Source organism: Astatotilapia calliptera, chromosome 18 (assembly GCF_964374335.1).
Source record: "Astatotilapia calliptera chromosome 18, fAstCal68.1, whole genome shotgun sequence".
NCBI classification, from domain to species: Eukaryota; Metazoa; Chordata; class Actinopteri; order Cichliformes; family Cichlidae; genus Astatotilapia; species Astatotilapia calliptera.
Window position 1 is genome coordinate 5,909,941 of NC_137439.1, and position 15,006 is coordinate 5,924,946.

At 41.3% G+C, this 15,006-nt stretch overlaps 1 protein-coding gene across 14 annotated transcripts in view; it reads right to left on the minus strand.

The window, feature by feature from the left end:
• LOC113010480 (solute carrier organic anion transporter family member 5A1-like) overlaps nucleotides 1-15,006 on the minus strand; it is a 50,643-nt gene that overhangs the window by 17,606 nt on the left and 18,031 nt on the right. For all 14 annotated transcript variants that reach the window (XR_013903209.1, XR_013903211.1, XR_013903208.1 and 11 more), the window contains 4 exons: nucleotides 10,412-10,544; nucleotides 8,829-9,046; nucleotides 6,655-6,819; nucleotides 1,639-1,837 (listed from right to left, as the gene is read on the minus strand). Coding sequence is in view for 7 of the 14 variants with exons in the window: in XM_080292709.1 (XP_080148835.1) it covers nucleotides 1,639-1,837; nucleotides 6,655-6,819; nucleotides 8,829-9,046; nucleotides 10,412-10,544 (715 nt within the window). In the remaining 7 variants the exon portion in view is untranslated. The remainder of the gene's footprint in view (nucleotides 1-1,638; nucleotides 1,838-6,654; nucleotides 6,820-8,828; nucleotides 9,047-10,411; nucleotides 10,545-15,006) is intronic.

The window sequence follows — 15,006 nt, forward strand, 5'->3', positions numbered from 1 at the left end:
TCACACAGTATTTGCAGCTAGGCAAAAAAGTCTTATACAAAGAACCGACTGGATTCTATCAGTGAACGTGCTACAGCTGTATTATTAGACTGAGAAAAAATATATACACTGTGCTGTACTCAGGCGCTGCACTGATGGCTGAATGGCTCCATCTTCAGAGCAAGTCACCGCCCGTTTTTCCAAATCCGACCTATAACCTGTGAGGTACAAGGAAGGCAGCATAAGCCTTCGGATCACGTGACATCGCCATTGTTTTCTGGCAGAGGTCTTAAACATCTGTTAGTCTTAAAGACGTTTCTAGGATCCACTCTGGTCCAAGTGACAAATGCTAGTGCCACCGACTATGCGTGCATCCTTCAGTTGGACGTTACGTGAACTGTAACAGGAATGATGACCCGTGCAGGGCGTCTGTGACTCTCCGTGTCTGTGACTAAGTTTCATGCCTGCCTTACAGGGGAACCATTCACAGATCCAGAAAATCCATCGCCCACCTCTTGTACAGATGTACTTTTGGTCTTTGCCTCTAGCAACAGGCAGTACATCAGTCCTTTACACAAATATCGGCCAACAAAACGCTGTAATAAATGTCCTGGACATGACTTCAAAGTGCAAGAATGCACGTTGCAAGAGCTTTGTCTGCTTGTAGGCTGGTGTTTGGATGTTTAGTTTTTCCGCCACACAGAAAAACTTTGTCACAAAATGTCTTGTGTTGTTATCAGTGTGTTTTCACACTGCGCTGTTTAGTCTGTTTAAATCAAACTCTGGGCTGTTTTTTCCTCTCGGTGCGGTTCACAGATGCAGGTGTGAACACAGTCATCACTCTGGTGCTGATGAAAACATCCACAGAGATCCTTTGGAGGAGGTCTCAGTCATGTCTTAACAAACTTCAGAGCAATTTGTTTAGGGATGTGAACGTGAGCCAAGCCAACTTTGAGCTAAACACCTCCTGTACCTCCAAAAGTTGATTCTGTTCATCTGTTCGTTCCCACAAAACGCTACGTTCTATGGAGTTTGTTCTGTGTGAAAAGAAACCAAATCATGGGGAAAATCTACACGTTTACAAACTCATCGACTGATTTGGACCAAAGTAAATAAACAGTGTGTGAAATCAAATCAAAGCCCACCAGAATCCAGAGACCTCACTGCATTTTAAGACTTTGTATTATCCAGGTAGGGAGGATGCTGCCTCTCATGTTTTTGAGGCTCGAAGATGATGCTCATAAAAACAGGGCCGAGGTCAACATTACACAAAGTTGGACACGAAATAAGGCTGAGAAAAGTGGCAGGAACAGATTACATGTGTTTAAACGACCAGATGAACTATTTGGCTGACTTCACTCTTTCAGCCGCTTTCATTACTCAGTTTCTTTAACCCTCCTCCTCAGTCAGTCTGATTTTCTTTTACTTCTGTCTGTTTATTCTTAGCTTCGTCTTTGTCTCCTCCATCCTTTGAGTGTTTCTCTACATCCTCCACAACCACATCACTGCAGGAACAGCACACACAGACCCAGTGTAAAGACTCAATTCAGACATGAATGAAGTGGCATTGACGCCGAAGTGACGTCGGTCTTCCTCGTCAGCTGTGATGCAGCACGACCCACCACCTCCCCGGGTTTCACCCGCCCAGCTTCTCCTTACCCGGTGGTGTAGGGGATGTTGATCCCTCCGAGGTTGATGCTCTCGCAGCCCACGATGAACAGCGTGGAGAAGCAGAGCAGGGACACGCCGCTGCAGATCATGGCCAGCTTGGCCGACTCGCGAGCGCCCAGCTTTAGCTTCTTAATGATGTAGCCGCCCAGGACGATCCCCACGCCGGCACTGGGTACAATAATCACACCTGAAGAGACAAAGACAAGCAAACAGAAATAATCAAATGTGGAAAAAAGTCTTACCCGTACCTCTCAGGATCAGCAGATTACAATAACTTGCAGCCACAGAAACTTTTACCTTTATACTATGAAAAGTTTATAATGAGGCAAATGGAGGTGGGGCCTCACAGCTTCATCAATACAGGAGATAACAAAGTAACAAAGACTCTTTTCTATTATGGGATTTTTCAAAGCTTCAATACCAAAACGGCAGCAATTCAAGATCTGTGACAAAGAGGAACAGACAAATGAACTGGGACTCTGTCTGTTGACCTGCTTTCTGATAATTCACTGGAGGAAAAAAGGGGTCGTATTATACGGAGCCCCCCAGGGGACATGGGAGAAAAAAAATTAGGGAGGAAAAAAAATTAGGGAGGAAAAAAAAAATTAGGGAGAAAAAAAAAATTAAGACGGACTTTTGCGAGAGCTCGCAAAAGTATTGCGAGCTCTCGCAAAAGTTTTAGCCGCATTCTTCGGAGGCCGCCAGCTCGAGGCACGATGTGCCGGGAAAGCGGTGTTCCTCCCGGCTGTAGTAGGTCTCGACTTCCCGTTAGCTTCGAGCTAGTGGCCGCCAGCTCGAAGCCGACCGGGAGGTCGAGGCACGATGTGCCGGGAAAGCGGTGTTCCTCCCGGCTGTAGTAGGTCTCGACTTCCCGTTAGCTTCGAGCTAGTGGCCGCCAGCTCGAAGCCGACCGGGAGGTCGAGGCACGATGTGCCGGGAAAGCGGTGTTCCTCCCGGCTGTAGTAGGTCTCGACCTCCCGTTAGCTTCGAGCTAGTGGGTGTCAGATCTCCAAAAACGTCGGAGCACTTTTGCAAATATGTGATGTCTTGTAAACCGAGCAGGTATCTGACGTTTACACAACTACATTCACGCCTCAAAATATCTTAAAAGTGTATTTTGTGACCCAGAAAGAGTAATATTACAACTAAGTAGCTGCCGCCATTGTTGGAGTTTTGCGAGATCTCGCAATACTTTTGCGAGATCTCGCAATACTTTTGCGAGATCTCGCAATACTTTTGCGAGATCTCGCAATACTTTTGCGAGATCTCGCAATACTTTTGCGAGATCTCGCAATACTTTTGCGAGATCTCGCAATACTTTTGCGAGATCTCGCAATACTTTTGCGAGATCTCGCAATACTTTTGCGAGATCTCGCAAAAGTCCGTCTTAATTTTTTTTTCTCCCTAATTTTTTTTTTCCTCCCTAATTTTTTTTTTCCTCCCTAATTTTTTTTCTCCCATGTCCCCTGGGGGGCTCCGTAGCCTTTAAAGAAACTGCAATATTTGTCTTTGAAATTTTACTTCATATTTGAGTCTTTGAGGACGCTGCGTGTTGCAGACTCATTAGCCATAAAAACTAGACGTGGTAATTCAGTTTGGTTGTGCTGCTTTTCTGCCACCAAGTGGCCATAAATTCACCAGGGTAATGAAGTCAATATAAACTAATCCTGTAGCAATTAAACCTGCGGCTGCACATTGTGGGGAATTCACTTTTTCTTTTTACCGTGTGTGCGTTTCAGAGTATGACGCACTGCACTTTGTTTCTATAGTTACAATGCGTTTGATGAGGCGGGTAAATTATCTGGACTAAGGGCCAGAGATGATTTTCTCTGTGAGAAAAGCATATGTTTATCGTTCAAGCCTCAGCTCGCTTTCAAGCTGGACTTTCACAGATCAAATCGGCGGCACACTGTGTAGCTGTGGCCACTGCAGCTATCGCTTTCTCTTCAATGAGATCCTAAAGAAAACGCAGCGATCACAACAACATCCGCCTCCGGGCAGCCTTGCATTGCCATGACAGCACACATTTATAGTGTGGGTAGCCTCGGAGGGAGTGAAGCCTCTAACCCAAGCAGAGATGCTCTCTTCACTCAGTAGGTGTTAGATAATGTGTCCTGTGCAGCTGTCTGTCCTCTCAGCTTGGAAGATGGAGTCTAACGGAGGAAGCTTCTGTCTCAGAGTAGCGGCTCCATGCTTTTTTTAACTCTATATCACGAACCCAACAACACATAAAAAACACTGCTGTTGCAAGTTGTAATTAGTTGGTATGTGTAATATATCACGTGTGCATTCCTGTTAAATGGGAATTATAACAGGAAAAAGTCCATAAAGGTATGTAGTTCCCGAGGGTAAAAGCCCAGCCGTTAGCCTCAGGGAGTCCCCAGATCTGTTCAGTCCTAAGTGACTGTCATTAAAAGCTCACCACACTGTCTGGTTCTCTGTAAGCAATGCTTCCTCCTTAATGAAACCTGCCCTACGTTCAAGATTGTTCTAGAAATGTTAAACACAATGCCAGCATGACTAAAGACACGTGGATTACAGACTGACTGGCCATTTAAATCCAAAACCAAGCATCAAAATCTCAGAAGCCGATATGTGCAAGTGCCACAAAACTGCAGTTCCTCTAAAGGCCACTTGAGGCAGGCTCCTAAAGAAAGTAACGTCCAACGCAGTGTCTGATAACAAAATCAGTTTGGGGCTCTAAGAACAGTTTCAAGTGATCAGTGGGTGAATTTTCTGTTTCTTTCTTGATGATCGCAGGTTTAAAGCTAAAAGAAGTGTGGCTACACAACATCAACATGCTTTCACTAAAGCTTTAAAGTACAGAAGACACTAAACTGCAAAAACCGAGTATGATTTTTTTTCCACAGTTGAGGACAAAACACTAAACTGTGGATTTAACTCTAAAGACGTGGGCACAAAATTATATCCTACACTTTATCTTACTTATTCTGCTGAATGAGGGAAGGGAAAGCGCCGTAACTCCAGGCTGGTGGGGGCTCCTGCTTTGCTCTACCCACTCAGGCCCCTTAAAGTGAACAGCTGTGGATACCAAATTGGGGTCCTGGGACCTTCACAAACTCTTGAGCAGGTTCCCAAGAAATAATTTTATTTCACTCACCGGAGGATGGCATATTCTGAAAATATATATGAGTGGCAGTTCTAATCACAGGCTTCACAGCCCACTCCGCCTACAGCTGAGACAGTTATGCAACTCAAACACTAAAACATTTCTGATAACAAGATGTAATTTCCTGGAGAAAAATCATACTAATGTGGCTAAAAGGAATGAAAGGAATAAACAACATTAATGCAGAACCAGTGTGAAAAACACTACGGTAGTTTGTTGGGTGTTTATAAACTCCGCTTTCAGTAATCGAGTTTTTTGTGTGGAAAGTTCAGATGACTCATGGTTACCTACAAGTGTGACTAATGATGTGCTGTTCTTTGACGACAGCAATCAAAATCAATTTTTTAAAAGGGCAAAGTCTTGTTTTGTTTTTTGCTCGTTTTCTTTTTATTAAAATGATAAATTCAAAGCAAAGAATAATCCGTACAGAGAGTGAGAATCATTTAGAGGGACTGAGTGGGGTCATTTTTGACTCCACTGTGTGTACGGTTCTGATATTTTTCACTATAAAAAGAATTTCTATCATAAATTTGTCCCTTACAATCTGAAGATCTGGAGACAGGACACGACTGGCTGAGGAGGCGACCAGTTAGGGCATCTCTGCTTAGACTGCCGCCCTTGTGATTCATGTAAGCAGCAAAAAAAGAATCAATGGACGAATGTTTTCTGAAACACTTTAACTTTGTCGAGTTATCCCTATGAGTAAGGGAGCAGCTGTAAGTAGCCTTATATTTTCTCCAGTAACAAAATAACTTCCTAAATCTCGGATGAAATGGAATCATAAATGACCTCACTCTGACTTTTCAGTTCCTAAAATAGTCCAAGTCAGTTTCATGAGGGCCCACAGTGGTGAATAAGAGTCACATTAATGGCCACACATACACAGCACATATATTTAATGTCAAATGTATGTCCCAATCAGCTCTCAGTTTACAGGTTCCAGCCTCCATATGTTTGACACCCCTGCTCTAATTGAAGCACTCCTTCTTACAGACTTGTATACCCTGCAAGCTATTTCATATGTGCAGAGTTCATCAAACCTGATAAACAACAGCATTACGCAGACTTCCACATGTGGTCCAACTGCAAACAGCTCTCGTCTACCAAAATAACCAAAGCCACTAAAAAAGGTCGTCAGCCCCGAGTGTCATGTTCATTTCAGCTGCTTTATTTATCAGCCACAACAACGGGATGGCTTTAAACAGGACTGTACACTTCTATATGGATCGCCTGATACAAGGCAGCATTCGCCTCAGGTTGGATTTTCAAATTAAAGGGACAGTTCACACAAAAAAGAAACCCATGCGTTAACACATTGAAATGCTATTTATCCATCTAGATTGTTGTTGTTCAGATCAAATACAGAAAATCAGCACAACAAGCATTCAAACGCTCTGTGTTTAAGCTAAAGTATTAGCCTGTATGCCCGTTTAAGTGTGCATGTGCATCGGCGTGTGACTGTGAGTGTATGTAGGACATTAATGTGCTTGTATCTTTGTGTGTTTCTTAATGTTTTGTGTGTGATGCACTCAGTGCTCCAGCTCAGCGTCCCAGGTGCCCCCTTCATTTGAAGAACAGCAGTTTCTTTATTATTAATGTGCTGGCTTGCAGTGCTAGGGTAACAGCCTCTCTGGCTCTGCTCTCCGATAAAACCAGCGCTGCAGTTGCACAAATTAAAGCCCTGGATGTCGTATGAATATTCTGGTCTGTCTGCATGCTGTCTGCAGGAAAATCACAGGAGGCTTCATTTAATATGAGAAATAAATTCTAAGTTTAAAAAACAGATTTATTGAGACCAGTTTTCAGTCTTTGCAGGATTTCAGAGGTGGGATGGTGAGGCGAAATGCTCTTTAAAATGTGTACATTTAACTCACCAGTGTAGATGCTAGCATTGGAGGCAGGGATCCCAAACTGAGACTCGATGAATTTAGGGATGAAAGTGATGAAAGCAGTTACGATGGCGCTCTCTGCCGTGTAGGACAGGCTGACAAACAAGAAGGTCACATTGCTGAGGATCCTCACTGCGGCTTTAGGTAGGTCTGGAAGAGGGTGAAGAAAAAAAACATGAACACAAAGTAAAGCTTTTGGTTTTTTTTTCTGTCAGCGTCACAACAGTGAAAATAAACCCTTCTGATTTTTGCAAATCCGTTTGTGATTCAGTCTGAACTACAGATGGCTGAGACAGACTAGTTCAACTGTCCTCATAATCTGCACGCTGTCAAAATTTGTACACATTTGCACACACGCTGTTCACTGCACACAGGTTTAGAGTAGCTTTTCTACTCTCAGGAGTACAGAAAATATGACAAAAAAAAACAAACAGAGCTGTACTATCACAAAATAAATAAAACCACTCAACTGGGAAAAAAGTGGCTGTAAATAAATGTGAAATATTTCACACGGGGGTAAGAGAACCATTTAGCCCGTCAAGGGCTGCCTGTAAAAATCCTCACAATCACGAACAACAGCTAAAATTGAAGCCTTCAATACTACTTCCTTAATTTGGCACTTCAAATCAAAACTTTAACCACCCCCTTGGCTAAATGTTCCTAAATCAGTGCTGTGAAGAGGGGCAATGAAACCAACTCCATTTGGACTTCTTTTTCCAAACTTTGCAGCACTCAGAAGAAAATAAAAGCTTGCAGTAACACGTAACACGTTCTCTTGACTTTGCTGTCAAACCTTTTCAGGAGGAGCTGCCTGAGCAACACCGAAGTCTGCTTAAATCATCAAAGATGCTACCGCGATGTAGCGAAAAGTATATTTTTATTTAGTTGCAATCCTGAAGAGATTAAAGGTCCAGCAACAAATGTAGTATGTGGTCATTTCATTGTTTCGGCTTGTGGCTTTCAGCAGGGTCAACACGAAACAAAAACAGGACTTTTGTGGACAACGATCGGCTCTAAACCATCTGTTGTTGCCTCACTTGTTGCTGTGCGTGCTGAGATATATAACTGATGGTTTTATATCTTTCTACTCTGTACCCATCCTATTTTAAAATCCTATTGTAGAAGTTATTCTCTATACTAAAAGTGTAGCTATTGCTTTAACCCGGGCGTCTCGAAACTGAAGCTCTTTAGCCCATTCTCAGTGGAACCGCGTGGCTTTGAAAGAAAACTAGATGATCGTGATTAAGGAAATTATTTCATCATTTATTGTTTTGGATACTGTTGTGTACTGGAAAAAAAGTTGTAATATTTTGCGTGTCATTGCCTCCATGTATCATCCGGTTACTTATTCTCTTAATTTTGCTGACTAGCTACAGATTCCAAATCCAAAAGAATGAAAGTCAAGGAGGAAAGTCAGAATTTAACAGTGATATAACTACATCTACATGTTTGCTTTGACCACCAACACTGCTGGCTTAGCAGTATGCTTTCAGTCAAAATTACTCCTAATTATCCTGTTCCTGTTACTAATTATTAAATTGGGACAATTTTAACGTGGTTAATTGGGACTCACAGGGGACATCTTAGCGTTACAGCTACTTTGTTTCAAAGTAGGCCTAAAAATGCTAACAGGTATTTTTGTTTCTCTCTACTTTACAACTGTTTCATAATAAAACTGACAAATTCTTTGGTTTAGTCACGTTTCCTAAATGCAAAAAAACCCCCAATGTTACTTTAATGAAAATAAAAAGTTTGTGGATTGCAGAGTAGAAACATGTGGTATACGATATGAATTACTGACATGCTCACAGGGTTATTTATACTCAATAAGCTGTGAATAATCATTATAATGCTGAAATATGTTTTGTGGCCCCAAACTGATTTTTAGGGTAACATATTTCTCAGAAACGGCTCTTAATAGTAGAAATCTTCCTGCTTTATTCTCTTCTCTGGTAGCTGCAGTTACACGATAAGCCTCTACTCTGTTATTCAATTACAGGAGGCTGACTTGGATTCTGCATTCATTAGACTTGAAAGACCGTCTGAACTCGTCTTTTAAGGTCAATAAATTGAACTAAAGAGTTATATTTAAACAGCCCACACCCTCATAGTTCTGGGAAACACTCCTCTAATAGTTGACATCATCGATTTTCCAGTACCTTTGATGTCCTTGCCAAAGCCCATGGACGAAGTGACCGTCTGGGTCTTGTTGTTGCTCTTCTCCTTGAGGACGTCGTCGTCACTGGACAGGTCGTCCAGACTCAGCTTTTTCCTCCTCTTCTTCTTCTTGTGTCGGGGCGGCAGTTTCTTGGGGAAGGTGAACATGGGGAAGATGACCAGCAGCATGGCTATGGCGCACAGCAGGAACCCGCTCCACCTACACAGCCCAGAGATTATTGAAGTAAAATATTAAAAACACATGTTTTTATTAAATTCTGAGTCCGTTTTTACTCCTTTTGCTACCAAAGAGTCAACCTCAGACTTGGTATTATCTCATGTGCCTCATTAATATGCACATAAACTGGTACACCATCATCTTCCTGCTATCATCACCTATAATTCATGTAGAAAGCTCGTGGCTGTTAGCTTGTGAGTCACTGATTATGCTGTCAGTCAGAGGAAGGCATCAGTGAGAGCTCTAAATAGATGACTAACCACATCTCACACACAACAACAGATTTTCAGATGGATGATATGTGCGAAAACGTGACCTAAGGACCAAACACATCTTGGTTTGGAAGGATTCAAACCCGGAGTTTGTTTTCAGATGCGACCGTGTTGGGAGAGGTTTCCTTCTCTTCTCACACATTTAACACAGAGACGAACAGGGACAAAGTGTATTCTACCCCTCCAGACTTTAACAGAGTCCTATTATTTGGTGTTGAGTGAAGTACACTCTGTCTGTTATTACTGCCCCAGTCTATCATACAGAGCCGCCCAAGTGTGTCCGTCCTGCGACTCATTTAATCACAGATGCGCTCACAGCTACGTTGGTCTCGTTGCATCTCTGCACCCACAGTACGGGGAAGCCGTGAGAACAAGATATTCCCGCAGTACAGCCTGTACCAGGAAGAATGCGACACTGTTAGAGTCACATACAGCAAATAAATGATCGACTCTGTAATTGGTGGACATAAGTATTAAATTGTAGCATACATGTACATTTATAATCTGTATTTACTCTCTGGTTTCCATTTTTAGTCGGCGCAGCATTCACCAGCCACGTTAATTTGGCTATATTTGGAGAAAAGGAGGAAAGTATTGGTCAAAATGGAACCTCAAAACAATTTAACTTTTTATTAAATTTTTGAAAAAGGCATCTAGATGCATAATCCTGCTCGTCTCCGAGGCAGAGCCATTGAATATCACCAAAGGGTTAACTTAGAATCCACCCCAGGTACCAACTAAAGTGTGTTTCTAGCACTTTCACCAAGAAAGATACTACTGAACTGTACTGTGTTAATGAACTGAAACTTAAGTAATACAGTTTATTTACCACTAACACTCTGAGAAACTGGGGATAAAAACTCGAAGGATACTCTTCAGTGCCCAGTTTGTGAGCTTCAGCACTAAACCCAGTGAATCACACTGAAGACACAAATGGTTAACTTACTGTGTTGGTAATAGTAGTGATACTCACAGAGTGTATTTGCTTTAATGGAAATTTATATAAAAAAACCCACCAACTTCAACATACACACATATTTTACATTTCGATGGGCTCATGGCAGACTCTTCTCACCAGTTTCCAATGAAGCGGGGATCACTCTGGTCGATGTTGACAACAGTCTTGGGGTCCACGTAAAAGCCGATGAGGACTCCACCCAGCAGGTAGCCAGCTGCTGGGCCCAGCGCTCCCATCACGTACATGATGGCTGAAAGGAACAGAGAGAAGCAGAGAGCTCGAACTTTAAATGTGTGCAAGTTTTGGCCGAACATCAAAACTACTTTTAGAGTTGAACAACATCCAGCAGACACAAAGCAGCCTCGTCATCTCACTGGAGTCAGTTCAGATAAATCAACTCCAACATTCATGCATCTTTTCTGCTTTGTTTTGGTCTCAATCTCTTTTGAAGGCCATCAAAAGCTCCCATCTTCGACTGTGTGCTGTCTGGTGCTTTGGAAGTTTTTTAATGTGACCAAAACTGAGCTAAAACATGAACTGTGCACGTGTTTGAGAAAATCTGGTTGGATATTTTGTAGTTCCTCTCTCTCACAAGTAGCACAAAGCAGGAAGAAGTCACAAATTTGCACTATTTTTGTATGTATTAAGTGAGAAAACTGAAGGAGGCAGCACACGACACGACATTAGCTACAACCAGGATCCCAAGACTGATGGGATGGTGGCAGGTTAGGAAACGGCTAAATTCGATTCTTTGTCAGACACTTCCCTTTTCCAGCAGTGCCACTAGACTAGTTTTACTGCAGCACATGTCCCAGAGTTCATCTGCTGCCCCTCAATAAATCCTAAACTTTTTCAAGTACCTATAATTGACAGAGGAATAATTTAATACTGTGAGTACTATGAATGGATTTCATTTTGTAATGAATGCTGAAAAAGCAACCATCTATCCATAGATTGTATAAAAAGGTGGACATACCACTACATACACATTACTTTTTTTTTAATCTATAAAGAAGGGCCTAAAAAATACCATTTAAAATGTTTTTTTGTGAAGTTGTCAATTATGTGTGACTAGAACACTGGTTCATCCCTTGTGATAGGAGCCATTTTTATGCTGCAATGACTCATAGGTCAGTGTTAAGGGGCTTAACAAACAAAAAACATTTCACTGAAAATGGACAGGTACGAGGGCTGAACTGAAAAAGAGTGAGCTTTGCATTAGTGGGCACTGCTCTGCCATCATGGCTGAAAGTAAAAACCCGAGGTTGAACTTAAAGCTAATAAATGCTGAACAATAGTGAGGTAGATTATCACAGCTCAGAATGCTGACTACTCCATTAGCATTGAGAACAACCGGTACAATTACAGCAGACTGCATTTTGTTTAGCTTCTGTGTCAAAGTTACACCATTACACTGAACTCAATGACATTTGTCAAACTGCAGGCCTTATGCAACACTAGAACTAATCTAGCCATTTACAAAAGGTCGTGTGTGTGTGTCATGTGTGCAGATCATATGACTGTGCAATCAGGTGGCTGCTGAAGCTGCGAATAAGATTTCTCCAATTAGAGGGAATTAAAATCTTTAATTCCTTGGCTGGAGTTGAAAGCACTTAAGAACTCAAAGCTGGGCCAGGCACTGGAGGAACCTGAAAATTATCTGAACCAAAACTGTCCTGGGAGTCCTGGGAAATACTGGGAGCACTGGGTTTCCGTCAGTGATGGCTTAAACTGTTAACTTCACTTTAGTTTTGTTTTTTTTTGTTTACTGTTGTTAAGCGAACACGACATATATCTTCTGACATCTGTCTTTTACATTTTTGCTAGTAATCAGCAGCAAATGATACAAACTTTGACCAACAAGTATGAGCGCTTAACGTTTACGTGCTTATACTTTGTTATCTGTCCTTTTTTTGTGGATACTCGTTTCGTAGAATAATTGAGATGTTTTTGGAACATGTCTGGAAAGCCAAGTGAAAAGGCACTGTTCATGTTTAACTTCAAATCACTAATTTAGTCCTGTGATGATTATTTCAGTTATATTAGTGCTTGTGAACACGTAACATGGTTTCCACTGTGTTTGTGGCCTAGAAGTGACTCAGTCAATCTAAATACAAACAGCACGCTGCACAGGAATGACACTAAAACTGAGATGTTTGTCTCTTAGCACAGTTGTAAATGTTGTGTTCCTGTTCTTTTAACCTTCTTTTAAAGAATCTGAGATGTCCATAATGACACTTTTTGATTTTTTTTTTTGTTAAACTGCCAAACTAACACTTAACAAGATGCACTTAACTTTCACTTATGTAGCATGCTTTTACTTCAATGTACTATATGAAGGTTTAAAAGCCTTATTATAAATAGTGCAAATCAAACAACTTGCCACTCTTACAGTGATGTTACGTTTTTGATCATATGCTGAAGTGTGTAGTTGTCGATACTTGTTAATTAATAAAGAAATAATTTGATCTTCCTAAATACAGAACACTTCTGCAGTAGCTCTTCACAGGACTGACCAAGTTTAACTTGAAATCATTAATTTTGTAGCGTCGTTGTGGTTGATTCTTGCAAATATGTGTTTTTTCCCCAGTGTTTGCATGGGTAATTACAGCCCACTGTTACTGAGACCCTTAGAGTAATTGCTGAGTAAGGATAGGCTCCAGCACCCCTAATGGCACTAAGATGGATAAGCAATTAAGAGGATGGCTCGATAGATGACCGGTGTGCATAACTTTTTCAGTGTTTTTTCCCCTCTCACGCTGCACTGCTGCTCTCTGTCACTGAAGCATTGCTGCTCAGTCACACAACAAACAGGGCACAGAGAGAGCTGTTCCTCAGCTGAGTTACAAAGCAGTAGGTCACTACCCAGAGATTTAGTTCTTCTTTTTTGCTAGATCTTTTTGGGAAAAACAAAACTCAATTCAATGGGTTGGAAAAACAGTTAAAAAGTAGTTAAATGTCTTGATAAACCGCCAAGACTAGCTAAAGTGTAATGACTATAGCTGTGCCATATCGTATCGTATGTGATAATACCTGTGAATATTTTTATGTGACGTGTGTCATATTGTGATATCACTGCTATAGTAACACCATGTGTTTGTGTTTCCTAGCCTCGGCATGTCTGACAGCAAGAGCCAAGAGAGAAGAGCAAATGGGTGGAAATGACTGATGTGTTACATGGAAGAAAAGCAGGACTTATACAGCACACTAGCAAGAAAATACAAGTAAACTTTTAATATGACCATATTGCTCGGTTCTTGATGAGTTACAAAGTTATGTTACTTTGCTTATTATAAAAGAAACATGTTAAGCTGTTATTTTATACGTCTCCTTAAAATTTCCAGGGAAAACACCCCCTGTACTTCCATTTGACTCGTGCTGTGTTACAATGCTGCTGCTGGCACCCTGTTTCAGTAAACTCGCAATTCAATTTCGGTAGTGTGTCATCACTGACAGCAGCTCGTTGAAAAATGCCCCTCATTACTGAAACTTGTTCAGTATTTTTTTCTATATCGTCATAAATATTAGTATCGCAAATTTCCTTGAACTATAATGACAACATTTGGATATGGTATTAATTATTATTTTTTAAAACACTTTATTCAACAGAAACATTTTCAATAATAAAAACTGACTGCTGATAATCCAGATTTATGTGTAATTTTTTAAAGTCTCATTCCCATAGCCAATAATTCACGTGATGTATCTGATCTTCTCAGAGGCTTTCAGCTCACCCGTTATAAATACAGCAGTATGCTGCTCATCTATACTATGTTGATTTTCTGACAAGGTTAACAGTTACTTCAAATAAAAATAACAGTATAATAATTCCCTCGGCTACATTTTGAAAACTGATCAATATGTACCTGCCTGCCTGATTTCTCAAAACCCCCAAACACTCAGCAAAATGAAAAGATTCAGCACACATTCCTCATTTAGGGAGCGTTTCCCAATCAAATCAACACATTCCAGAAATGCCGGCAGCAACGTGAGCACTGCAGTTACTCATCTGCAGAGCATCTAGACAGAACCACAATGTCTGTCTCTCCATGCCATCCTTCCACTCGATTATTACATCATCTGACTAAGAGAGCCAGACTCTGGGATGATGAAACAGAGTGATGGGATTGAGGGCTCAGGCCTTACGAGGGGAGCTGTGGATAATCCCTTACAAAGCAAAAGAAGAGGGAAAACCCTCGGCTGGCAGGTTGCCGTGTTACACAACGTGATGCAGTAACGTGACTGTCTTCAGAGGGATAAGAGACGAGCACGCCGCCGGTCATAGGTCAGGCAAACGGGCCCAGCTGAGATATGAGGAGCCAGAAAGAAAGTGAGAAAAATAACAAAAAACTGAAAAGAAGATGATGAATCATACAAAGAAAGACAGACTGTGACAGCGCAGATGTGAGGCCTTCATTAAAATTTTATGATAAAGTAGTCAGGGACCAGAAGGATGATGGCTTTTCTTTGCTGCTCTTTATTTCCAACGTAGACTGGAAGTCAAATCTTAATACATAACCATTAAGCAACAAAAACTTTTCTAAAAGCCTCTCAATCATGTGTTCTAGTGATATTAAGAATTTTGCTAGATTAACCACTTTTATAAACAAAAGAAACGCTTTGAAGAGAAGATTAAGATGCCTCTGAAAGCCCATAGGAAAATTCATTCTCTCCATTTAAGCCATCCGAAATATTAGGAGCAGTATGCAGCC